The sequence below is a fragment of the Trichoplusia ni genome, chromosome 8 (assembly GCF_003590095.1).
Source record: "Trichoplusia ni isolate ovarian cell line Hi5 chromosome 8, tn1, whole genome shotgun sequence".
Classification (NCBI taxonomy): Eukaryota; Metazoa; Arthropoda; class Insecta; order Lepidoptera; family Noctuidae; genus Trichoplusia; species Trichoplusia ni.
Window position 1 is genome coordinate 5,060,083 of NC_039485.1, and position 27,841 is coordinate 5,087,923.

Here is a 27,841-nt window from a genome sequence, read left to right on the forward strand (position 1 = left end):
GACGTATCTCTAGGAAGAATTTGTGGGAACATCAAACTTTCTAACATTAGACGCGCTTAGGCATCGATGCCAGACTTCTTTCTCCATAATGCTGTAGGAGAATCAAGCAGCGAAATGTTGCCAGACTTCTCGTTGGACTACGTGATCACTGGGGAATCTTCACACATACATTGTTGCATAACATAATAACTACATTAACATTCTCGTCGGATAGTATTATAAAAGTACAAGAGTGTCCTCGTAGAAACCATTTGGCACTCTATATGTCACACTTAATCCCATTCACAAGGCAGATAATAGGTCTAGTTATAATAGTCAGCCTATTTGCAACCAAAACAATCAGAGTTTTACGTACTATTGTGATATGGTTGTATAAGGCTTCTTAATTCTATAGTCACTACCAATAGAAACATCAAGAAGGCTCTCTCACGCTTGTATTCAAATTAAGTTAGTACTTTTCAAGTATTGTCAATTTATTTCTCTCTGTGTAGAATGTGAGCTGCCGACACGTGGGTTTCTTCGCGATGTTTTCCTTCACCGTTAAGTTTTCTTAAATACTTATTACATACAGACATAATTATGTTTGTAAATTACATTCTTTTCCCATTAAAATATTTACATTAATATTCTAGTGTTGTACCTTACTATTGTTTACCATGCTTTCTATGAATCCCATTTCGATTTGCGACTGTGTAACACTATCGTTTATATTATTGTCTTCCGTTGTGTTTTGTTTTTGAGGTTTCTTCTCCGTTTCGTCAGTCTCATAAGCTACATTTTCAATACCAGTTTTTTCTGAGGCTTCTTTTGCTTTGAGTTCAGCCTCCTTTTCTAAATTTGCTTGAATGTGCTTTTTGTTGGCAAGGTATAACCACCTGGAATGGGAAAGGTCTCAGTCAAATTCATAAGTCCAAATTGGGTATATGACAAATAAGTGTAATAAGTCAGATCAATAGGAGGGTTTTCTTAGCGCGTAAAAAAACCTAAGCTATTATACTACGTTGCAATTTTGTGAATACTTTTAAGAAAGTTTTACAGGCAGGTACGGTATTAGCTCCTAAGCTATAAAGCTTTTTTATTCTTTATCACCAATTTTATTTATTTTTTCAGTCAAATACCCTATAGCTTTGTTTCTGAAATGGTTATTCCGTATAGACACCCAAGTCACTCAAATTCTGCAAAAATTGTTAACACGGTTAACAACTTAAGGTTCAAATTACTTACAAGAATATAACAACAGCGGGCATGGTCAGTCCTCCACCGAGAAGGAAGAAGGCTCCAGGGAAGGTCTTGATAGTAGCAGTATACAATGTCGTATACATGGGTGCGTAAATTAATGGCATCATTGCTTCAGCCACGCCGAAGAAAGAATTGACTTTACCTGTAATTTATAAAGAAAGCAATTAGTTGGTTAAAAATTCGCTACCTATTATCAAATATTTGACAGCCCGGACAGCTAAGGGTTATCAGTCGCAAAACCACCGTCCGCTACGTGCCGCGGGTTTGATCCTCGCGTAGGACAAGCATTAGTGGGATCCACGAATTCGTACTCTGAGTCTGGGTGTCTGTGTGCATATGACTGGAATATTAGTAAATATTAAATATTTGTGTGAAAACGTTTAAAATAACATTTTTCACTTTTCTAGACAAACGTTTGGCTTTGGAATTTAAATTAATGACTCTACTGCTTCATGATTCTCATCATTAACCAAAAGTATTATGTTATGAATTCATTAAGATAGATGCCATGAACTCCACTATAACTTTGATTAGATTCAATAGATGGCGATACCAGCACTAATTCTTACCTAACTCATGTCTGTCCACCAATTTGGAGACCATTGACCTCATCGCGATGAACGAAGTTCCATTAAATATTTCAATCAGTGGAGCTGAAAATGAGAAAAATAGTTCCAAAGGTTACAACAATATTCAGACTTAGACGGTAAAGTAGTGAAAAAAATACAGACCTATGTATATTTGCCATGTCTTCGTAGAGAAGGCATACATAAAACCGGCTAATATTTTGCTGGTGCATGATATGACACCGATGATGGCGTCGTCGAACTTCAACAGGTGGCTGAACACTCCCACCGAGAATAAAGTGCCTGGAAACAATAGGAATTTGAAGATCATTATTAAAGTATAGATACTAGGCAACAATAGAACGTTAAATTTGATGATAAATACCAAAATTCGGAAAACCAGAACGAATGAAATGAAAAATCAATTATCTGGCTACTCACACAAGAATTTCACAGTGAATTTTAATCGAATTATCATTAATTATTCTGGGACAAATTCTTAATTAAAATAGGCAGACGAAATTTTATTGTTTTTCACGATGGGGCTACAACATGCAAAGTACTTAATTTCTTTAGTTCTCAGCCTCTTTTACTTAGGTTTTGAAACATCATTAATATCATCATACAAACTCACACAGACATGATTCTTATGTGCTTTTTGAAAAGGGTCAAAATTTTTTTGTTGATTTAAAGGAAGGAGGTTTGTATATAGGCCGGTGTTTTGAGGTTCTATCTTATCAGGGAGTTAATACCTCGTGGACGAATCGCTTTTAATACTTACAGGATTGTAACTGCTATCACGAAGAACAAACCAATTAAATAATATTTACCTACTAATGAAGTACACATGGCGTAAGTAGAGAACATGCTGAAATCCACTTCATTCCAGTTGAACCGGTACCTCGTGAAGAGGTACAGCACTGACATTTCACCTGAAACCAGAATATAAATAAGGAATTAGATAAATTGTACTGTTTAGAATTTCTCCGGGCTGTGTGCGAAACAGCTTCTAGCTTACCTATTAGGTTTCAATTATGCTTAAAAGGTTGGCTTATTATAATTAAGTTTTTAAAACACTTGAAAATGAGGTTTTCAATTAAACTAGTATTTTTGTTTATGAATGTACACTGATTATTAGATTACTTATTTGATTGGAAAAGCTGACATTTGCTCCCAAAAATTTCGATTACTTCAGTAGTTTGATTTTTTTTGCAAACCTCATCTCATTCGAATGTACTGATCAGCTTAGTGATATTCTGATTCCAATCTGTATTAAAACACAAAGACTACTTGAAATCATGAACTTTGTAACCATCTGAATGTTCCACGAGCAAGGTAATAATTTCTTGTTATTGTTTGTGACTTTTATCATGTCACATAATCTAATAAAATAATCACATAATATGTAACTATTTTCTGAATAAAACATGGAGTTACATAACGAAAAGAATCGATTACCTATTGAAGCTTAATGAGGTGCAATTAAATAATGTGACTTAGAATCATTTAAGAAATGCGGAATGGAATGAAACTGGTGTAATTTATGTTTCTATACAACTGTGATTAAATGCAGAAAAAATAATAAAATAATGTTATTAATTACTGAAGTAATATGTTAAAGCTGAGTCATTGTTGCTTAGTAGATATAGGACTGCAAGGCAGGACTGTTGCCTACAGAAATGTAATCTCATCTGTGCCTTTGATATAGTTTCTTGAATAGAATGTTAATGATATGACAAGATAGCGCAATTTACTGCTTGTGATGGCATCATGCTGCTACAACTTCAGCACGAGTGTCATCTTTGTACGCGCAGTGTCGTCCACCTCGTTTTCATAAAATACTTTTAAAGAGGCCGGATACAGGTAGTACAACTCTGGTCGCCTCTAAGTCCGGTTTGGAAATCCGCCCGTCATTAGGGCAGAAGCAATTATTCAAAGGATTATTACCGGGTCAGAAAAAAAGTTAAACGGCAGATCTTTGGTCTCCTTTTTACCATTCCTAACGATGAACAATGACGGGCATGTGTGGCGAGCTAGTCCCAACAAAAAGACCTAAGTACTTGATAAAATGGAGTGCTATTCTATGCGGCTGCGTAGCAACAACTATAGTTGAATGGCCAATTAAGGTTGAACAATCAGTGTTGTTGCAAACATTAACCAGTTTGTGTTCTTTATTCAAATAAGACAAAGAAGTAAAAAATAAAGATTGCAATAAAAAAGGACACTTACGACTCGGTGCACATTTTTTTCAGAAACGCAATTGCCTTTATTAACAACAAGGTTGATTATAGTACAACCTTGGTTTAAAAAATATATGGAACTTAATGTCATTTTAATAATATTGTCATCAGTCTTGTCAATAAAACAACTGAAGGATTTCATACAAATGAAAAAGGTCTATTACCTAAGTACATTGACAAGAGCAATTTGTTCTTGTTGCTGTGTTTTTAATTGTTTATTGGTCTGTCAGACGGGCCTGTTGGTCTAGTGGTTAGCGACCCTGACTGCTATATCGTAGGTTGTGGGTTCGATTCCCGCCCATGAAAAATGTTTGTGTGATGAGCACGATCATTTGTTCTGTGTCTGGGTGTAAGTTATCTATAATATGTATGTATTTAGAAATATATAAGTAAGTTTATCAGTTGTCTGGTTACCATAACACAAGCTCTGCTTAGTTTGGAATCAGATTGGGAACCGTAGCTATGGAAACCGTGTGTGAGTTGTCCCAGGATATATTATATTATTATTATATTAATAAGGTTCTTAATAAGGTGTATGCCGGTCATACTAATCGGCAGTAAAAAAAATGCGCCCGCACTAAGAAATTAAATTATTGTGTCGCGGGGGTTTCACAAACATTCAAGTCACACGCACATAGTACTAGGGCAAGCATTCGCGATAACACAAACGTTTGTCCTACGCAAGGATCGAACCCGTCCCACGTTGCGCTCAGTTGCTTTGGCGTGAACTATGTGCATGTGACTTGAATGTTTGTGAAATCTCCCACGACACAAGGACTAAATACTTAAGAGTGGGAATCGTTCAAAATACAGACTAAGTTAGTTTAAAAAGAACTGATTAGCCAACTTTTGTTTGCAGACACATGACTTTACTGCTGTTTATTTTAGACGATGTGTTTCTTTTGTTTATTTTTCCTATTTGTCAATTCACACCTATTCTTATCGAGGACCTACTTCAAACAAAGGTAACTTACATAATGATTACAGTGGCCTACTTATACAATGTTTACTAATATCGGTCGTGTCATGCTTTAGGAAGCAACAGTCATCTGTTTTTACATTTCCGTAACGAGAAATTCTTTAGAAACCAAACAAACAAAGAATAGTTTTAACTCACTTATTAGTTCCCATATTAGATACAGTACTAAATGGAAGTACGCACTTTGACTGCGGCTAGTATTAGCAGTTCGAAAGCGAAACTAAGAGAAAGTTGTGGCATAACTAACGCGTAACTGCAACCAATGGAAACGTCAGTTCATTGCCAAGGGCATACTGTAAAGACATAAATTTGATGCGAGATTGTTTTGCTAAAGATACTTTCACTGATGTATTGTGGATACTAGGTACTGACTGACTGATATGAAGACTGATTCGAAATAAAGATATATTTGAAGTTTTCAATGACCTTTCCTGATTTAAAGTATACTTAAATACTGTATTTTTAAGCCCAATTTTTACAATTTCACAAAAATTATCCTAAAATAATTAAAGTAATGGATTTATTGAACCTTTCGACCAATTATTTTTTAATATTGTTTTAAAAACGATTTAATCCTTGTTTCACAAACATTTAACTACAAGTTACATGCACAAACACACCCAGAATCGGGACAAGCATTCGTGGATCACACAAATGCTTGTCCTTCGCGGGGATCGAACACACGACACGTCGCCTTCAGTGGGTTAGGCATAGTCCCAATACGGATTATAAGAACTTCATAATTGTGGTGTAATTATATGTCAGTATTTTTATATAATCCCTATCAACATTTAAGTTCAAATTCCAAGATACTCGTAGCAATCATGTTCTAGATACAGTCACTATAAAAACTAACTACAGTTGTATACGCTGAACAAGTTCAAATGAATATAAATACTTTGAACTTTAGAACAAGGAAGAAAATAGTTATAACCTGAACTTGAACTAACTAGAATTAACGGTAAAAAAAGTAAAAAAGAACTTATTGGTAACAGACAAAACTTCATTTGTCTGTTTCCGTTATTGAAGCGGGACGATGCACGACACTGCTCATAGCGGTGTCTCCCTTCCACAACGGCCTTGGATCTGCATTAAGTTATCATAGTACGTGCATAAAACTGGTTTCAAAGTTAAAAATAGATTTTCAGAGTGGACGGTAAAGATAAAAGTAAATAAATATGAAGCCGGCATACTTTGTATGAGCAGTTTTGCAGCAATTGGATTAACTAAATTTGGTAACAAATGAAAACAATCATAATTTGCATATAATACAATTAATTTAATTACCAATCAAGAGTTCAACTAAATCCAAATTATTATGATTTTTGAATTGATAAAATCCGTGTCAATGTTACTTGCAATCTACGTGATTAATGTTGTTAAACCTTATGCAAATTAGAAAATAAGGTGAGACTTCATAACAATTATAGTAGAAACAGTCAAGGGGGCTGCTTACACAGCCCGTACTGTTGTTGTGGATTTAATATTATATACGTATTTTATTGCAGGGATAGCCGAAAGAACTGTACCCGACGTGACGGGTTTGTCACTAAAATTCGTGTCAAACGCTTGTCTCGAGTCTTGTACTCTTTGTGCATGTGACTCGAATGCTTGTGAAACCCCCGCGACACAGAGAATAAATTTCTTAGTGAGGGAGTCGTTGAAAAAATAAACCTACATGTTAAGTTTCGCGGATTTTTCATGCCGTCTTTGTGCAATACCAGAGAAAAAGAGGATAATAACGTTTTTAATGTCACCATTGCCATTCAAATTTTATCAAAATCGGTCCACCCGTTTTTATGGTTGAAACATTGTATATCAGCCTATATCATCAGGTTCAAACAAACAAGAAAAGTGAGTGTATAAAGACGTCGGAAAAATGCTAATGTTCATGTACGACTTCCTTCAGTTCGTGTGGTTTTTGTACAAAATGCTGGAAAAATATTAAGCCATAGTTGTGGTTTTTAACACAACTTTGATAAATTACTAGAAGAGTTGGTTTCCTCACGATGCTTTCCTCCACCATTTTTAATAAGTGGTAACACGCACATCAATTCGAAAAGACCATTGCAATTAGTAAGACCCTACAACCTTTGTAATGTCCTAGTAATGTAGACAGTCCTAATGGAATGGAATCTAAAATGATATTTCTATAGATTCCATAGGGATAACATTTTAAAGTGCAGCTATCTAGTTCTCTACCTTTATTTATACGTATAGTACTCTTGGCTTTCATTGAATTGTGATTCAAATCTATACCAACGTAACAAAACCAAATTTCACTTTACTCACCATAAATAGGTCCAATGATAACACACATGACGACCACCAACATGATAACTCGAAGTCGCCTGTTGTTCGGACCTCGTTTGAAAGCCACCATCAGCGTCTCCTTCACATATCGGGTGTCGAAGAATGTTCGGAGACGCTCACAGCAGTTTTCTGGCGGTTTCTGAAAGTGTACGAGATATCTTGTTACTTTAAATAGGTAAAGTAACTTAACGCTATACTGTTTTATGGGCCTAAACAATAAAATCGGTGAAATGCGAGTGGAAACGGCGCCACAAAAAAAAGGTAAAAAGAAACATGCAGAAAAATTATTATTCCATTTTTATGAACCTACCAACCCTTGTTTATCCTCAATCATTATTGCTTGTTCGAGACAACAAAAACATCATATCTTTAAAAATTGAACTTTCTAGCAATCCGGTTCACGGTGTAAACTGGTAACAGACGGATAAAGGGTAGCCTTTTAACCTGTTGGGTATAAAACCTTGAAATTACAAATATGTATCTAGTTGTGACCTAATTATCACCATCTATCAAGCTTGTTGTATCGCAGTTGGGCAGGCAAGAAAACGTTTCACATCCACGACTGTAACGTTTTTTAAACCATTATTTTAAAATGTACAATTTAGTGATGAGATCTGCTACAGACTTTAAGTGTCCTACGACATATCTGTATCTATTTAATTCTCTTGTGCGACCACAGGTAGAATATGCCAGCATGATTTGGGATCCCTTCTATGCAAAGTACGACCATGCAATTGAAAGAGTGCAGCGTAAGTTTCTGCGATCAACTCTATTTAAATGTCGTCTAAAAGCCCTTACATACAATGAGTCCCTAAAAAAATTTAACTGTCTTACTCTACACTCGAGACGACTGTTACTTCAGGCTATGATGCTCTATGACCTTATTAGCAATAAGTATGATTGCACAGAAATTGTTAACGCCTTATATTATATTGTACCCAGAACTGTTATAAGACGAGAAGCGCGTGCCTACCCACTATTTGCTACGACTACTAGTCATACTAACGCGGGAGAGCGAGCGCCCCTCTGTAAAATAGTCAAGAATTTTAATAAATTTTTCATTAATATAGATATCTTTGCCTCTAATCGGAACGAATTTAAAAATAATGTTATACAAACACTACGTCATCAGCAACAAATAATATAAACATCTGTGAATCTTTTTGTAAACACTTAGATTTAAGAATTCACTAGTTTTAAGATTCGAATAGGTTTAACTATACATTTTAAGGTAATATGTGGAAACGCCGTGGATTGTACATTTATTTAAGTTGTTATGTATCTAGCAAGTAAGACAAATTGTACAATTGTTTGTTTTCCCTAATAAAATAAAATAAAATAAAATTATTTGATGCTAAATCTGGCCAGAAATTAAAGAATATCAATGCGTACAGATCATCACAAAGATATCCTCTAGTGAACAAAACGTACCAAACATGATACTTAAAAACTTGACTTTCCTGTTGGACTAGTGGTTAGCGGCCCTGACTGATATAATATGTACCTACCGAAGGTCGCGGGTTCGATTCCCACCCAGGACAAATATTTTAGTGCTGAACACGATTATTTTTTTCGCATCTGGGTATAATTCTATGAGTATGCTTTTCAATTATCCAGTACTTATAATACAAAATTGAATGGAAATTATGAATGTTCGACACAACTTGATAGCTTACCAAATTTTATCACTCAATAATTTTGGGAGCAATATTTGTTCGTCCTGGTGGGAGATCAGTAAAAAATATTAGTGCCCACATGTTTCAAATCTAAATAAAAGTGTTTTATATATACGGAAATAACGTAGTTTCAACTACATGAAAATGTCAAATGAAAGGACACACGACTTTAATATTTTTAGTTACGCAAACAATTTGTTGAAGTAACTGAAAAATAGTAGCATAAAAATATATTTCCTCATTTATTTTCCTTTGTTTAACATTCTCACATATATTATAAAAAATAACAATAATTTATTCCTGAGAAAGTATTTTATCATAATTATAATGTGTTATCGCTATTGGACAACAATCGATGTTCACAGGAACTTTCCATACAGCGAAAGAGAAAGCAGTGACTATTTGAAAGTCAACTATAAATGAGGAAAGACGATTAGTGCTTGGAACTTAGTCTTCAGTAAAAGGATCTTATTTTATCTTTCAAAATCAAATCAAAATCAAAAGTTTTTTTATTTCAAGTAGGCCGTTTTCCAGGCACTTTCAAAACGTTAAGGTGATGACTCTAGTTGCACGGTTCCAAAGTGTCACTCTTATGGTGAAGAACCGGCAAGAAACTCCATAAGTTACTCTTTTTAAAAGTAAATGTATACAATATAATTTTTACAAATATTATGTTTATGCAAGAACAGCGTAAAATAGTAAAATAAAACCAACAACGGAAGGATTTATGGCCTTTTTAAGTTTGACCATATACTGTATGGTGACTATTAAACCTTCATAAAAATATAGGAATCTATTTAGGAAATAAATGTCGGCTTATGACAAGTCAAACTCGCGTATTCTTCTCAGATATTTATTTGATCTTATTTTTGGGAGTTTTTGATAGAGGTAACAGAAATACACAATATGTAAATTTATGTTCTAATTAAATATTAAGCTTTCACTTATTATTTTCTACCAAATAGAGAAAAAATATAAAATAGTAAATAGGTATTAATGAACAATCTGATTAAATTAAATATATCAAAATAACTCGAATCGGTTCTAATAAACAAATGGAGTATTTTTCGGATACTTGATATAAAATTATTAAGCTATTTTATCTATTTGCAAAGAAAAAATCGAATAACTAAGTATTATTTCTAAGTATTACGTCTTTAACAGTATACAGACAACAATAATTATATTTTCTGCACAAGTTTATAATGCCACAGTTTATAATTCTGTACAATCTAGATGTCTTCAAGGATGTGGAAAAAAACTAACAAGTGCCTTCGTTCTCCTCCTTTCAAGTTTACGACTGTCAGTTTAATTCTATATTAACACGACACTAGACTGTGTGTGTATGTAGTCATTCATTGTTACTATAGAGTAAGATTTGCATCTTTTTCTTTTAAAACAGTTGATATAAAACCTGGTGACAGAGTTTAAGTCGGTAAATTTTTCTAAATTTATACAAAGAACACACAGAACTGAATCATCACGCAAACGCAATGTGGTTGCGCTATATCCAGGGTGGGAATCGAACCAACGACCTCTGGTATAGCAGTCAGGGCTAACAACCACTAGACGACTTAAAGCTTCAAGGACGTTAGTGGCGTTCGTCCTTCAATCTACGGCTCAAACCCCGATATGAATTTGCACGTAGACCATTTGAAAAGAAGTACTCATTTCTAGAATGAAATTATCTGGTATCAGAGACATGGCGTTAGTAACGTTGTTTTATTAAGAACACCTATGTGTACATTGTATATCCTAGTAAACATTGACCTAAACAGATCAGGTAGGTTCTAAGAAAAAATATATAAATGTATCTGTTACACCCGTATGCAAGTTGTTAATAACATTGTAATGACTTGCGTAAAAACTAACCAGTATTTTTATAAAGTCTTGAACATAGTTCAGACCAATTGGTTTGAAACAGTTGTGAATTTAGAATTAAGATTGGTAAATATGTAATTACGGATTTTGAAATCTACATTCTGTTTGTCTATCAGGCTCAAAGTCACGCTACGTCTACCATTAGTTTATGTATGTGTATGTGTATCATGTACGCATGTTAATATATATAAACAAAATTAATAACTTTCTTTTTAAATTTTTCTGTTCATCGTAAAGTATTTTCTAGTCTTTCTAAGAAATTGCCAGCCGAAGGTCCTTCCTTGCATTGGAGTGTGACACCAATTTGGGTCAAGTTGACGAACTTTTTGTACTGTTACGCACGAATAATCTATTTTAGTCATTGAACTTGAAAAATGTTACATAATTACGATACGCCCATTTCACGGTCACTTCATCAATAATTCTTATTATTTTTATTTAATTTATTATACAACATTGCATGCAAAAAGTTTGGTTAAAAATGGCTTGTTTTTTTGTCGTGCTTATGCGGAAGGCTTCGTTAAAAGGGTCAGTTAATATGACGTGGTCACTGCAAAAAGTAATTTGGCTAATGAAATAGAATTGCGAAAGTTGGTTTTACAAGGTCCCCGTCTAAGTAACCTTTATCTGTAAGGTTTGAATTGTAATTAGCGTGTTTTTATTTTGCATGTATAATGCTATGATACTTTGATTATCTTAACTAAACTTAGCTCATAACATGTACATTGATTGAATTAAAATTTCAATAACAATATATTTTGAGTACATACTAACACTACTTCTTATTGCTTTTCGACACAGCATAAAACCATTTTATGCATATACATTTTATGCATATAATTAATTAATTAATAATCATAAATATTAGAATGTAATATTTACGGCTTCATAAAAAACTTTTAAAGCAAAACCCATAGTCAAGTCCTTAAACATTCGAAGTACAAGCACAGCAAAAAACGATCAATTCAAGGCAACACAAATCCAAACATCCTAAAACAATTACAATGAAAAATAACCCCATTTAAGAACTATTCACTTCTGCCATTAAGCCGTATTGTAATCCGAGAAATCCCTTCACTAGCCTATTTTCTGTGGCCATGTAAACAAGTGCATGTGTATCTCAATTGCTCATACAATCACTCTACATGAACATTACATAATCTTCAATGACATACACGCGTGGAATTCAATTTATTCATTCAATCACGTGTTATTTAATACTAGCAGTTTTATATGCGTTGCAATGCCACGATAAAAAATGTTTTAGTAGCACTTGTTTGGAGTTTTTGATAGGGGCTACAGCCGGCTCTCGGAGTAATATTTTTGTAGTTGTGGAGTAACAGCGCATTATATTACGTAGAGCAGATTCTCTTTTTCACATGTGCAATAATATAGCTTTAAAAGGTGGTAGTCCCTAAAAATCCTATCGGATTGTCGTTACATGAACCTGACATTTTTTCATCACAATCTGATGGTTTGAATTGGATTTGTTTAAATGGGTGAATTTCAACAGGTCCAATAAAATCTTCATTTCCGTGGATTTTTTATTCTTCAACTTTAGAACAAGAAAAAATAGTGTTTACTCAAGTTTTAGATCAGATATGCAGTTTTGCTTAATATCTAGCAGATAGCTTAAAAAACTAACGAGATACACAAGATTGAAAATTCCGTGCCACGGCGATGAAACATGCGTCCATAGCAATGAAATGTTATTATAGTGTACAAGAATATTTAAATGATAAAGTTAAAAATTGAAACAAAAATAAATACTATTAATTTGTACGCAATAATAATAGAACATAATATGTAAAAATCCAGTAACACATGGTAGTATTTTTAAAATATAACTATAAATAGATACATCCCTGTCCAGTGGCGATGAAAACATAAGTCACGGAAATGAAACACGTGGCCACGGCAATGAAAGGAAACTGTTTTACAGGGCACGGCGATGAGGTTTTTTTCATTTCCGTGTATTTTTTTTCATTACCATAGCAAATTTTGTCCACGGAAACCACGGCAATGAAAGCACGGCGATGAAAATCAAGGGATATAATTCAATTTACTAAAAAACTGGTAATAATTCACAGTAGTGAACACTTTACAAATAAACTAAATGCCATTTGCATTGTATTGAATGCTCAATCGAGATTAAAAACTTATTGAAATAGAAGTTAGACCTATCCACGGCGATGAAAGAAAAAATGTCCAGTACCGAAAAAATCTAATACTTTTAATTATAGCTCGAAAACGCAGGCACGTACACACGTCGTTCCTTGTCGAGCCTTTCGACGTTACTTATATGCAACATTTAACGCATAACGGGAGCGACGCAAAACGTTAGAATATGCAATATTCTCAAATATGTTTAGGACATGGCGATGAAAGGTCGTTCTGGGACAAACGGTTTTTTATTAACCATACGTTGTATTGTTTAAATATTTGAATAAATGTATTCCGAGACAATACTTTAACTATTCACGAATCAAATAAAACTAAGTTTTAATATAAATAACGATACATTTTTGATCAATGATGTATTTAATACATCAAGGTGACGTGTGGACAAGCACGGCGATGAAAGATTATGTGGTTTAACTTTTTTTTTTGGAAAACCTATTAATTCTATTAACAAAATATTTAGTGCTACAGATAGATTTTTAAGTCATCTACCTAAAAAAAATGATAGAACATTATAACAATGCTTTTTAGTACCGATTTCATCGATGCCACGCAATTTTTGGGTCCGGGAAATTCACCCAAATACATGAGAACAAACTCGAAATTTAAATTTAGAATACTTGCTTTTCCTATTTTTCATATCTCTTTTTGGTGGGATTACGATATATGTAAAAAAAATTTTTTTTTTGTTTAAATTTCCTTCATTTTTACGCATATATTTCACATCAATCTGTCATGCATTTATTTGAATACGTAACATGTTGTGGCTTAAAACATGTGTTGCAAAAATCGTAAGCTTACACCACACAAAAGTGAAGGGGAGATTATATGGATGGAGCTTCGATGAAAGGATTGCAAAGTTGCGGTTGGTCCTTAAAGGCGAGACAAGAGGAATGGCTGTTAAATAATTAATTTTAAACGTAAATTATTAAAAAATGTTTCTTTTTCAGTTTGCTTACGCATATTTTTGTCGGGATCGCCCGAATAATTTTTGGAGTTCGTATATCTGCCTAAAAATTTCAAAAAATTAAGGCCGTTATTTTTTTTCGTTAAGAAATGTAACTCGGCTTTACTATACTAAGAAGTCAGAATACGTTCCATAACAAATAGTATGCATTATTAATAAAAAACATATTTATAAGTTGTTGATAACTAATCTATATCTATATCTATACTAATATATAAAGCTGAAGAGTTTGTTTGTTTGTTTGTTTGTTTGAACGCGCTAATCTCAGGAACTACTGGTTCAAATCGAAACATTATTTTTGTGTTCAATAGATCATTCATAGAGGAAGGTTTTAGGCTATAAACCATCACGCTGCGACTAATAGGAGCGAGGATACAATGGAAAATGTGGAAAAAACAGGGTAGATAATATAAATCATAACTTATATATTCTAACCACGGGAACGAAGTCGCGGGCAACAGCTAGTTTTATAATAAAACTCAATCTATTAGTTTCTGCAATAATATAGTTTAGTCAATTAGTTACTTTAGTTTGTCAGTCTTTTTTATGTCTATGGACAGACTATGCAGATATTAATGTATCAAAATCTTGTTTCTGAATATTCTGTCAAAAAGATGTTGTACAAAAAGACCAACCATTTTGCTACCCCGTGACTCATACGACCATCGTCAAAGTTATTTATCGTGACGTCGGAACATAGAAGTTATTAAAATAACAACTCTATAATATGTTACAGTAATTGTATTTTTTCAAGACTAAATTTAAGCCTCAATTTTCCTGAACCAAATTTTCCCAGGCTCGTTTAACATTTACAAGAGCGTATAACATTTTGTTCAAGCGGAAAATTACATCTATGAAAAAGGTAAGTAAGGTTAAGTATAAAGGTTATATTAAAAATAAAATCTCAAGTACTTCCCCGCAAAATTGACAGCACTCTGAGGCAGTGTTTTGTTTATGTCAAGTAGGGCAAAGGTGGAGGTAAACCGCATCAAAGATTACTTAGGTTAAACATAATTGTAGTAAGAATCCTTGAAGATTCTCAATTTATGCGATAGATTATCTTACAGACGAAAATAACAAGATTCGCATTGTACGGAAGAGATGCTAGTGGGTTTCCTGGTAGGAAGTTGTCAAAATTAATTGCCTGAGTTGAAAAGGTTAAATCGTATACAATATTTGCATGCTTAATGACATTAACCCGGCAAAAAATGTACTTTGCTTTTTAAATATTCTTTTTATCATTTCAATGGTGTTTGCTTTAGGGTACCGTATCAAAAGGTATAAATGGAACACCTAGACTCTATTGCCTGTCCAACCGTCTTTTACTGGGTGCATATTTTATAAACCATGGTTCTCGTATATATGATAGGATATTATAATATTCACACATGCTATATTTGCTATAGCAACAAATAACAAAATTTATCGTCATTTTGATGCGTTACTGAATTTTTTTGTTTATATTTAGGCATTTTGAACGTTTTTTATTTACTTACGTATCCTTAACTGCATATGAAAGGTGGTTTAGGCATTTTTCAGGTTGAATTATATTTCAATTATTATTACAAGTAGGTGTATAATACCATTTCAGCACTAAGGTTAAGCTTTCAAATAAAAATAATTATTAAATATTTTAAAGGTGACATTTCTACAATCGTTGTGACCAATAGAAAATATAGTAGGAACACTTTGTTTTGTTTCGATATTTGGCATGACTTTTCAATCGAGGGTTTGGGGGTAGTAGGATTGAATTGTGGAATTGATCTTTTTATGTTACCATCGGTAGAAAAAAAGTTTTTGGTCCAGAAATCCTGTTGTTCACACATCCTGTTAGGCTAAGTTAAATTGCATACTAAATATATGAGATAAACTAACAGATCAATGTCAAATAAGGCAAGGCATAATTGCTTTTGTAAACATTTCGTGATTCCCAAAATGACATTGTCACCATTGATAATAACAAATGTTAATGTGTGTTGTAACTTAAATTTCAAAATCTCACAGCACGAAGTAACGAATGCAAATTCTACTATAATTAAATCCCGTTAAGAATTCATAAAATAGTCATTTGCATAAAAAAAAAGATAATTAAAGTGTAGTAACAAATTAAATTAATGAAAATGAAGGTTATTCAAAAGCTGTTAAATAATTTCATTATATAACAATCGATAATGATGGAGGCCAAGAAGGTCCTTGCTGTTGAAGTGGAAATTTTGTTATCGAACAAGCATTCAGTTACTAATAAGTCCATTCATGATAACAATGTCTCATTTATCTCAAAGTGCGAAGGCATTATCCACGAGTAGAATTATTCAAATTAAGCGCACTGTAATCTATAATTAGTTGCAAACATCAATTGGACCGTAAACGTCTATCTTATCGATCCAGTAATTACGATAACTGCACAAAGCGTCTTGTTTCGTTCAATGAACCATTTAATCCACTTACCGCCAAGGTGTCTAATTTAAACTGATGAGGATCTTACCGGACGCGATAAATATTGACAGTCGTTATTCAATGAATAGTCGTGTAAAATAAAACATGTCATCACGATTATGGTAATTAAATGTCTAATATAAGTGATTTATACTCACCACTGAAGGATCCTGCTTCTTCACTTCCTTGATGCGGACAAATCCATAGATGAAGCTTAATACGTACAGCGTCGCACTAACTGAGAACACACCGTATAAGCCGATCTTTCGCACCAATATCCCACTGAGAGCTGCACCGACGGGCACTCCTACAGAGTGGAACAGATTCACTATCCCTATCCGCAACGTCCTTTGTTCCTCTGTCGTTATATCCGCTATGTAACTGAACACCCCCATGAACATTGTAAACCAACCACCCGTCATGGCTGGAAATATTGCTTCCGTAACTGCCGCCACTTCCACTGGTAGTTCATAGAAGAAATACGTATTCACAATCAGACCTATACTCGTTAAGAATTCTCCAACGATTGGTAGCAGCATACAAACTTTCCTCTGTCCGACTCTATCACTATACGCTCCAAGAAATATCAATATTCCACAAGGTAGAAATGATTGTAACACAGTTTTCCATCCAGTAACTGATGCTACTAGCGTTTGCACTGCTTCTTCTTCTGCCGTATAGTTTGCTGTTTCTCTTCGAGTCAAGGCATCACATATGTGGTGGTCAAACTGAAGGTTTACTCGGCACGCTTTCTCCAAGTAAAGATTTTGTGTTGCTAATACAGACAGGACTGAGGGCATTACATAACAAGCTAAAATAGGTTCTACCGTAATAAGAGAGATCATACGTCTCAGTTTTTGAAAATGACTTAGTCCTTCCCAAGGATCTTCTTCGTTCTTCTCAATTTTCGCTTCATGTTCTTTATCCAACTTTATATTAGTCATATTGTCGAGTTCTTTAACTTTACTAAAACTATTCTTAATTACATTAGTTCCGTTTAAGTCACCACCATTAACATTAAGAGTTTTATCAGTAGTTTTGTTATTCTCCGCATTTTTGCTATCCACAGCCATGACTACGTCACGCGTATCTGAAACAGAAACATTAATTATTTTTTACCTTTACGACCAGACCAATCGATAGAGAAACACGATTTGATTTTTACAGCATCCCATTAAATTTATGACAATTTACGTCTGTTTAGGAGCGAATATCGCGGTTTTCTCATTGGGCTTTTGTGCGTTTGATTGGTATATGAACTACCGGACGCGGTAATCATTTCATGATTGCCTACATGCTTAACGTAATCGTCTCCAACTGTTGAGCTAAACTTTTCCTAGGTAACAATTGTTTATAATTCTGTTGCATCCTTCTCATGAGACGTCATAGAGGACGGTAACGTGAGCGCAGTCGATAAAATATTGTGTAGGAATCATTGTTTATTAAACTTTGACAGAACTGTCCACGTTTGGATATTCGACTGACACGGTATGACACGGAATTTCTGATCAATTGAAAGAACAAAATTTTTAACAATACAATTCAATTTAACGGTTGGGTACTGTTAATTGTGTTACGGAAATACTTTTTTTGATCCTTACTACTACTGCATTTTTTGTTACGAATTAAAAAGCAATTATTTATTTGCTGTAGAATGATTAACTTGGCTTTGATTTAAATGAGTTTTGATTGAAATTACAGTTTTCCAAAAATCGTTTTTATAATATTTTCATCCTATTCAATGTTACTTGCGCAAACAAAGAAATTAAGAGTCCTGCGTGTCACGCGACCTGGATTTTATTATTGCAATCCTTAGCCCCAACAAGTTGAGTATCGTACGATGCTACAATTGGTATACCTGTTGTTAATACTAACAGTAACTCCATTAATAAAAACTAACATTTGCTTGGAGCAAATACAAAATATTTATCATCATAAATAAATTGCACTTGTATACACAAAATGTTTTCATTATAATCTTTATAGAATACCGTTAATGGCCTCATAGGTTGATGTTCTATTGCCTTTTTGTATTCAATTTTAAAGCTGATTCCAGTTAACAAATAGGACATGACTTATGCACAATACATTTGTGAATTCAAAGTCTGACTACTAAATAAATTGGTACTATAATTCCGGTCCATTCACAATGGATATAGGGAATAGACGCCACATTTATTCATTCATACTGTAGCAAAGAACAGAAATGCAGTCATGACGAAGATACACACCTATGAACACAAGCCTATGAAATGTGTTCTTTCCAATGTCTTTTTATCTTTTATGATAAATTATTATTAATTTTTAACACAATAATGAATTATATTCTAACAAAGATCCAATATCGTTGACTTTTAATCGTTGTTTTATTTAACAATGACCATTTTTTTTATTACAGTTCAATGCAGTTCTATTAAAGAAATAAAATAATAAAAATGACTAACGAACCGTAAACAAAAGATAATATTCAATTTGTATCAATACTTCATTGTTATTTTTGTACTTCAATTAAATAATTAAAGTAAACAATTATTCAACATTTCTAACATTATATCAACTTAAAAGTCAAGAATTAAATTCCGTCTCGAAGGACCAAGATTTTGACTGTTGGTCCTTTATGTACCATTACGGATTCAATAATGATAAAATGCACATTTTGTCTGTCAGACTGATACGAGTTTTTGTCATGTACTCGACAATACACCGGGGCCGTAACAAAAAGTCGACGGTGTCATCACACTGACCTTGTTCTGCTGATTCCGCATCCACAATCAAGGTTGTGGTGACACTGGGTAGAATTTAAAATTTCAAGTGTAACCTATTACATCACAGTAAGGACCAGTAATCATCTCTTACGTTGTCCTTTGTGACATATTCTGCAATACAGCGTCTACACATTCTATTTACATAAAATTAAACATATGACGTGTGTTTACGTTCATGGCACAGTATATTCATAAATCATCCGGAGTACAAAAACGAATCTCAACTTTTTTCTTGTTTTGTTTTGTAACAAATTTATAAGATACAATTAAAATGTAAGGTACTTATAATATTTAATAATGATTAGATAATTAGGAAAACCCATCCTAATTTCCACGACGAACGCGACAAAAAACGTAGGTACTACGAAATTCTTTGCAATTTTTTTACAAGTCCTTGAATACGCGTTAATGATTTTAATTTTACCTTTTTATATAGAATAAATAAAAACCTGACCTTTAAATGTCCTTCCCCGATTGAAGGACTGTTCTAATCAAAGATTTTGTATCACCATTTCTTAAAATTGGTGACTCAAATCGAAAGCCGACTCATAAGTTCATAACTTTTCATTGGTTCCCATGTTTTGCTCTCCATGAAGTCATTACTACCATATTTAAAAAAAAAAAACTCTTAACAGCAATTACCGGCCATTATGACAAAACTGTATTTTTTCTCAGTAAGATTTATTTACTTTTAGTAATACATTTTGTGTAGTCGAGTAGGTTAAGCATATTATAGTAATTTAAATTTTACACTTTTCGATTTATAAAAGTGTTATTTACTTCCGTATACAATTTTACTAACCAAAAATTTTATTTGAAAAATGCTTTTTTTATTACATTTAATTATACTAAGAGCCTGAATAAGTGTCCATTTTGCCGAGTCCGTTAGCTGAAAGACTCTGTCAGGATACGGGATTCAAATGTATGTGAAAACCTTGCGACACAGATATTATTCCTCAGTGTGAGATTTTATCAATCTAAAAATATTGTATCAAATGTATTTAACTGACGAGTCGAAGTCAAGTCACCTGTTGAATGTTGTCATACCTAGATATTAAAAGTTTTCCATTCGTGACTACGCCACTAGGCTTTTACGATTTGTCAGTATTAAACAGACATGCTGACAGACAGCGGTTGCTTAGCAATAGGCTGAGATTTTTCAATTCTAGGCTCTTAAAGAAATTCGGCTTAAAACCTTGCAATGGCAAGAAACTTGCCATTGAAATGAGCTAATAATAAAAACTTCTTCTTTTCGTGCGGTTGATTTACAATCTGCTTTCAGAATAGTTAAAACGTCAGAAGCCTGTAACTTGGCTGTGGACACATCCTTGTAAAACTCAAGTGTGCTAATTTCAAAGCTATGTTTAAGTTACCCTTTATACCCAGTTATCATTACTAAGTAATACGCACATGATTTCAAAAAGATTATGTTGCTTACTGGGATTCGAACCTAGACCCTTTGACTTAGCAGTCCAACCACCATACCACTAGACCGTCCCTGCTGTAGAAACTGATATGTTTATTCCCTTAACTGCCTCTCGGAAGCAAACACTGTTCTTAATGGGCATGATTATGCTTTCGTCAAGTGAACAAATTTCACAATTACCGGATAACGTGGGACCTTAATATGACCTGATGAAGTACACACTTCACATTGAATGAACGGCTAAAATTTGCCGTTTCCGTTAATGCTGATGACGTGGTTAACATTGCTATGCGCTAACCAACCCATCAAGCATAGCAAATATGCTGGCCACGGTAAATTAGTACCAACTAGCTTGTTGCCTTACCGATTAGTGTTTATAAATAGCTTCGGTAGCCGCAAATAGTTCAAGATATGAGAGCAGTTCGCAACCCCTTTTTTTGTCCAGTGGAAATTCTCATGGACTTCCTTCGCCCTGGGGAAGGCGAAGGGGTGTGCCGGACTCCTACCGGCTAAAACCACAGGATTGTTTCCCCATTCTCTTTAGTCGGAGGCCAAGCGGGAGTGCTTTTGCAAACTACTGCGAACAAAGTTTGCAACCCTGGATTTATCACTTATGGTTATTCGAAAGTGGTTAGGTACATGAAGTATATATTTACTACAAATTCAATGAATATTGAGATTTTCTACGCTTCGCATCTGTGAAAAAACCTGAACAAGAATGTATTGTGTTCAGTCTGATTCTAGAGGTTCGTAAAATAAACTCGAAAAAACAACGAAAAGAAACGAAATCCATCTCATTATAACAGAATTTGTTGCTACAGCGCAACATAATATATGTAAAAATGAATTGACTGTATAGCTATTACCGTTCATGAGATACGGAGGGAAAGAGAGCGAACCTAAACACTAAACACGCTAACCAAATTTTGGATGTTCAAACTATCTACTTTTGCATAAAAAAAAATCATCTAGATCAATGTTGTTTAGCGTTTTCAAATTTAAGTTTTGAATTAAGTATTACATGTTGCTTGTGTTCCTATTTCCCTTTGAGGTATTGTATTGTCCTAAAATATGTTAAAATTTTCATAAATTCTTCAGATATAAAATTAATGGTTTTCAGTTTGAAAAATAAATGGTTTTCCCAAGTTTAAGTTTTGATACACAAGTGTCAATTAATTTACAGTAGAATACAGGTTAAGGAAAATCCGCGTCGTCAATTGTACGACATATTGAATGATCATCATCAACATCTTTGGCAAATAATAAAAAAAGCGCTGTTTACGTGCGTTTTGTTACAATTGGTCAAAGTTTACGTGCTTGCGTCGTACGGAAAAGCGTTTAAAACATTGTTGCGTTACAATGATGTTTTGCAATCGAATCCGCTGAAATACGAAACCGTGAAGTATGCGTTTTCCGTGAGATCTTCAGTTTGCGATGAAAAAACGTACTTGATGTTTGAATATAGATTGTTGACAGTAATGCATTATTCAGTTGTTTTTCACACGCTTTGTTTTTACTTCAGAGTCTGTCGTTAAGGGTTTTCATTATACATGATGGTCTATTTATATAACGTGTTTCGCAAGGCACGTTAAGTTGTGGGTGCCAAAAGCTATTTACAAGTCTTTCACAGTCGGTACGAGGAATCAGATGTAAGTTAAGTAGCTTATCTAGCTTTGTTCCTTGGGTTGACGAAACGTTTCCATTTTTTGTGAAAAGTGACTTGTCAGTAAAATTTTAGCATAAATCTTACTTTATGACAGTAAAATGTAAATTATTTGTCTTTGTTGTGATCAAGATATTAACATTTAAAGAAAGATAGGCGTTTATGATGCCGCAACTATTATTCTAAAAGAACAGACCATTAAATGATTTTTTTGCTTTCTTTTTAGATCCTTTCAAATCATTTTAGGTCATCTTTATGCTGAAGTTATTGTTTTTGTCTAGCTGCGTATCCTAAGTTTAAAAACTGAACTCTATTGCTGTGTTTTGCTGTCTCTTCGTCTTTTTGTCCGTCTTCACCAGACTGAATCTCATGAACTTAGATAGCTAGGCAGTAAATTTTTCACAAGTGTGTATTTTTTCTGCTGCTATAACAAGTAATAAATCATAATTTTGAGTTAAACTAGTTACATTAATTGACTTTGAATTATTGAACGTCTACTTTTTTGAAATATAAAGCTTTGTTTAATTTTCGGTAAGAGTATATTAGAGTGAGTCAAAGGCAGTTTACGTTTAATTTATGTAAATATTAACGAATCACTAAAAAGCTAAAATACATTAAGAAATACACAGACTTTAAAAACATAAGAAAAGGACAGTATGACAAATGACAGTAAGTAAATATACCATAGCAGTGTAATATATATATATAGGCGGACAGAGAGAAACTTATTAGTACTTCATTTTTTACCTGTGGGTACGGTACCCTAAAAAATATACTAAAGCTTTGTGCATAAAATTCCTATTCATATCAATTCGGGTAAGTACCTTAACGCGAAGTAAATAAAAAGTTAATTAACAAACATGCGAAATAAATGATGACATTAACAAATGGAAAAAGGGTTACAGGGCATACAAATAAACCCACTTTTTGTACTGAAATACGTAACGTAACGACAAGAAGCGCATTAAGACAGGGAGTTAAATATCAGGCGAGTTGCGGATATAATAAATTGCGGATTTGTGTAACTATGGGATCAAAACTGATTTGTCACTGCACACAAATAAATCTGCTCTTTTATAAAGTCGAGGAGGGGAGGACTGAGAAGTGCTTTTGAAAATGTATCCAACAAGAATCCGCCTAAATAATCCCTAAAAGTAGGTTCCACCCTAATGAACTCTCGAACACTCCCGAAGGAACTCCTCAAAAATCCCGAAAAACTAGGTTGCTAAGTTAGTATGAAACTTCGTCCCTTTAAAGATATTCATTGAAAATACTGGAAAATCATTCATTTAGGGACTTACAGGGGTATACCGTTACCATACTGGATTATGCTAAAAAATAAAGCGAAAATCAAACTCTATACTAGCGGAGCCGCAGGTGACTGCAATTATTAAAATAAAACGTTCTCACAATAGAAAAACTCTGGTCTTAAATGCAGACATGTTGCAGGAGCTGATGGTATCTTTTTTAATGGTGGTTCGACCTTGCGAGGCCTGTCATTCTATTGTTGCCTAACTTAACATACCATCAAGTTATTGTTCGGAATAATTACTGGCCGGATGATATAGTACTAGTTATTCAAAGAACTGAGCGCTGGAGTGCTTTGTGCATGCACTCCCACTTAGCTACTGGTGTATTTTGTTTCGTTGAACTTTGAATAGTATCTATGAATGACATGTTTCAAATAATAAATCCGTTCAGCCAATTTTGTGGCAATTTTTTTTTCAAAATTTTAATACGTAAATTAGTTTGGCCATTTTAAAATATGTTTCTGTGGAAATCAAAAATATAGAAAAATAAACACTGATTATACTCAAAAATGACATAATTTTATGAAAATATTAGTTTTATCCACGTCCCGTTGTTACGCCTACGATATATCAACTTATTTTGCTAACATTCTATAGAATTTAGTTCTATTCGTAGCCGTTATTAATCCACAATTTTATCTAGTTAAGAAAATTGTCTCGATTGAATGTAGTTTACGCTGTTACGCATTGTTGTGTGACCACATCGATTAACCCTAAATAGCAAACATCGCGTTTTTCTGTGAGTATTTTCTGGTTTCTGCCGGTACTCAAAATGGGATGGTTTAAAGATGATTCAAAAATCCAAATCATGAGATTGATAATTCCGTGTACATAGGTTATAGAAAACCTATATTATTGTATTTGAATATGTTCCTTACCCAAACCGTTAACTGTTGCTTAACCCCGATGAGTCATTGGTCTAAAGAAAACAAACAAAATTGCTAGTCACTTGCCCATACATAGTCATTATTATCACAGATTTATTGTCACTTGGTGACACAAGCATCTCATTAACTCGTTCCAAGCCGTCGATTTTTAACCATTCGTATTAAATTCTTTACTATTAAAATATAATGACTTCATCATCTGAAGTTTCCCATTACATGATTTTTGGTGCGAAGAAATGCATTTCCAGGTTCTATGATTCGTAGATAGCCGTAATCGCGCACCTGGGATTTCAAAACTTAGTTATGACTAACCATTGCTCACGACTCCAATTTTTAAATTTTAATTAATTTATTTTCTGGTTTGATGTCCTACTAATAACCTTTTACCCTTTCACGCAAAAACCACTAAGCGGATTTAAATGAAACTTGGTAGATAGTTTTTATCCCGATTTTATTTTCCCAAGGGATCATCTCATTTTATTTGTAGCGAGCGGGCCCTCAGTCAACAGCTAGTCATCATGAATTAGAAACCTTGATCTACTAGAGACAACAAATGTAGAAGACACAACCCTGTAATCGGTTAAAAATCTGACAAACAATAAAATAGTCACACCATTCAAAACAAGTTGATGTTTGAACTAAAATAGTGAATGTGTTTAATGTATTTTTATCTCAATTCGCATACTGGCCGTGACTGATCGTCAGCTGTTATTATATTCTAGGCCCAAAGGTGTCTAGAAAGGATCGCTAGCGTGTCTTACGTGAACGTTTTCGAGAGTATTAGGTCATTTGTTAAGTGTAGAGAATGGAAAACTGGTGTGCAATCGTTAACAATCTGGCTTGTAAGAACTGAGAGATCGGCTAGACGTAAAACCTTTTAAGCAACAACTCTTTAGAGTCTCTATCATAGGCAACAAAACAAATATTTTTGTATTCGAATATTGCTTTTATTTCCATTTTTTATCTCTAAGGTTTTTTTGACAATTGCCTTATATTCTAATCCTTGTAAGGCGGGGGTTTCACAAACATTCAAGTGAGATGCGCTAAGTCCCCCAACTTTAGAACCGTTCGTGAATTTCATCAGTGATCGCGAGAGTCGAACCCATGACATGTCGCGCACATTGAGTTCGGCGTGGTGACCTATACCACTCGGCTATACGTGCAGCCAGTTATGCGGTATCACCGATAAATATACATACAACTATCTACTATTCTCGACGTTGTTGGCGCATGGATGCGTGGTGTTTCTGTACATCTTGTATTTTAATGCCTCTCAGTATAAATTATTATTTTTATATTCTTTTCCGTATCCAAAGTTTAAGGCTCCGTTCCTATCACTTCTCTTGTCACCAGGCTTTATCTCATGAACTTTGGTAGGTTTGGACAGGTGTAATTTTTACAGAAGTTTTTACTGCAGGCAATGTAAGGCAATTTTTGGGATGGTCTTAAATGTGATGGAGGGTCATTTACTTTTGCAAATTATTTTTCCAAAGCCTATTTGGTACGGAACTCAATGTCCCGAGTGTGAGTAGCCGAGTAACCGATAAATTTGCATAAAATCAGCTTTTCAATATCTATGTATTATGGTAAGACAAAAAAAAAAACGAGAGCGCCTTCCCTTTTTGGCAACCAGTTGGTTTTTTTTTTTTTGTAACTTGCATACCGAACTGCATTATAATATGTTAATATTTTTAATAGTATCTTAGTAACTGATAATACTACCTTATTACATTGCCCATTTCACGTAATTATGTGAAAATATTTCTCACGTAGTTTCTATTAATATTGCGAATGGCGTTTGTATAGTAAACAAATAGGCGATAAAATAAACATAGTTCAAGTACTTTATAAAGAAAATATTTTGCACACAGAACTGTGTATGTGTTAAGTAAATGAATACGTTTAAACTTCTGAACGGAACAACCTTCATATATTTGTGCGTATGTCACTAAACTTCTCCTAAACCGCTAGACCGATTTCTATGGTATTTTTGGTGCACGTTTGGGTAGCGCCCTGAATGTTATTTTCACAAATCAGCCCGCTAGAATGAAGATCGCCGGATCAGCTAGTTTTGTATTGGATCTTAAATTTAATTCGAATGCGTAACCAATGAATCTCAAGCTTTCACAATTAATTGCTTTGGAAATTAACATATGAGCAGATTTGGCAACCAACTGATATATAAACGTTTAACGAAATCACAACTCCTTTAAAACGTTATAAGTATTTTTTTATGAATTTACTTTCAAGTTCAAAAGAAATTGATAATCTTTGAAGGTTTAATATCTACTTTTAGAAAAATTAATATGTAATGATTTCAGTTATTATTCCAACTTATATAATATCAAGAATTAAATTATTCTAGAATGTAATTTTATCAAGATATAATGATGATAACATGTCAAAATTAAGAATAATTTAAAACAATGAAGCAATAACATAAATAAAAATCTTTGTTACCTACAATTTGCCATTTTGTGAGCAAACAATTGAAAGAAAATAATCATTGACTGTATTGCGAAAACTGGAAGAGTGGAGAATGACAAGAAAATCTAAATCTAAAAGGATAATACAAAAAAAATATATCGGCTCATAAGTGATTCAACAAACACATGTTTTTTATCAGTAAGTCAAATGTAGGTATCTCATAAAATAATTGTAGTAAAATTTGCTAAAAATCTTATTTCATTGTTGTTGTTAGTATATTTAATTATTACGTGTATGTATCTAAACGTATACCAACAAAATTTTACCGTTGCCGAGTAATAAAACTGCATTTCAGGGAAATTGGTTTCTCATGTTACGGCCTGACATTAAATCATAAAAAATAGTATTTCTCAATTGAATTTTACATTATTTTTAATGAATTAAAAGAAGAACTAATTAAACTTACCTTTTCTGTAATTAAAACTTATTCACAACCATGTATCATCACTTCACTTAGGCTTCATTTGCTGCCTTAGTTTCATTTATTAGAATTTACCAAAAAAAATATAAATTAAAACGCTTTTGATTAAAAAATCTAAAATAGCATTTAAATATTATTTGGGGATTCTATTAGGAACGTTCAGACGCAATGTTCGATTTTTGAATATACGATTCGCGCGCGAACTCCTGCGCAGCGCTCCTAGTCGCGCGCGTTCGGCACAAGCGGTAACAGTTAGGTGATTGCAGTTAGTTCACACCGGCTCACATTCTTAACCATTTCGACAAGTCGGCTACGAGCGGATGTCCACAGCCAGTCGCAGACATCGTTGGCCGTCAATAGCAATCATTGCTTATACGAACTCGAGGAACGATCGATTGTTTAAT

At 33.7% G+C, this 27,841-nt stretch overlaps 1 protein-coding gene across 1 annotated transcript; it reads right to left on the reverse strand.

Annotated features, from left to right (window-relative positions):
* Positions 1-600: 600 nt before the first annotated feature.
* LOC113496490 (solute carrier family 46 member 3-like) lies at positions 601-27,812 on the reverse strand. The gene is made up of 8 exons (XM_026875726.1): positions 27,423-27,812; positions 16,637-17,568; positions 7,317-7,476; positions 2,636-2,737; positions 1,971-2,108; positions 1,809-1,892; positions 1,225-1,381; positions 601-875 (listed from the first exon to the last, which is right to left on the reverse strand). Exons 2-8 carry the CDS (start codon positions 17,549-17,551, stop codon positions 629-631), a joined length of 1,803 nt encoding a protein of 600 aa, XP_026731527.1. The 5' UTR covers positions 17,552-17,568; positions 27,423-27,812; the 3' UTR covers positions 601-628.
* Positions 27,813-27,841: the final 29 nt, after the last annotated feature.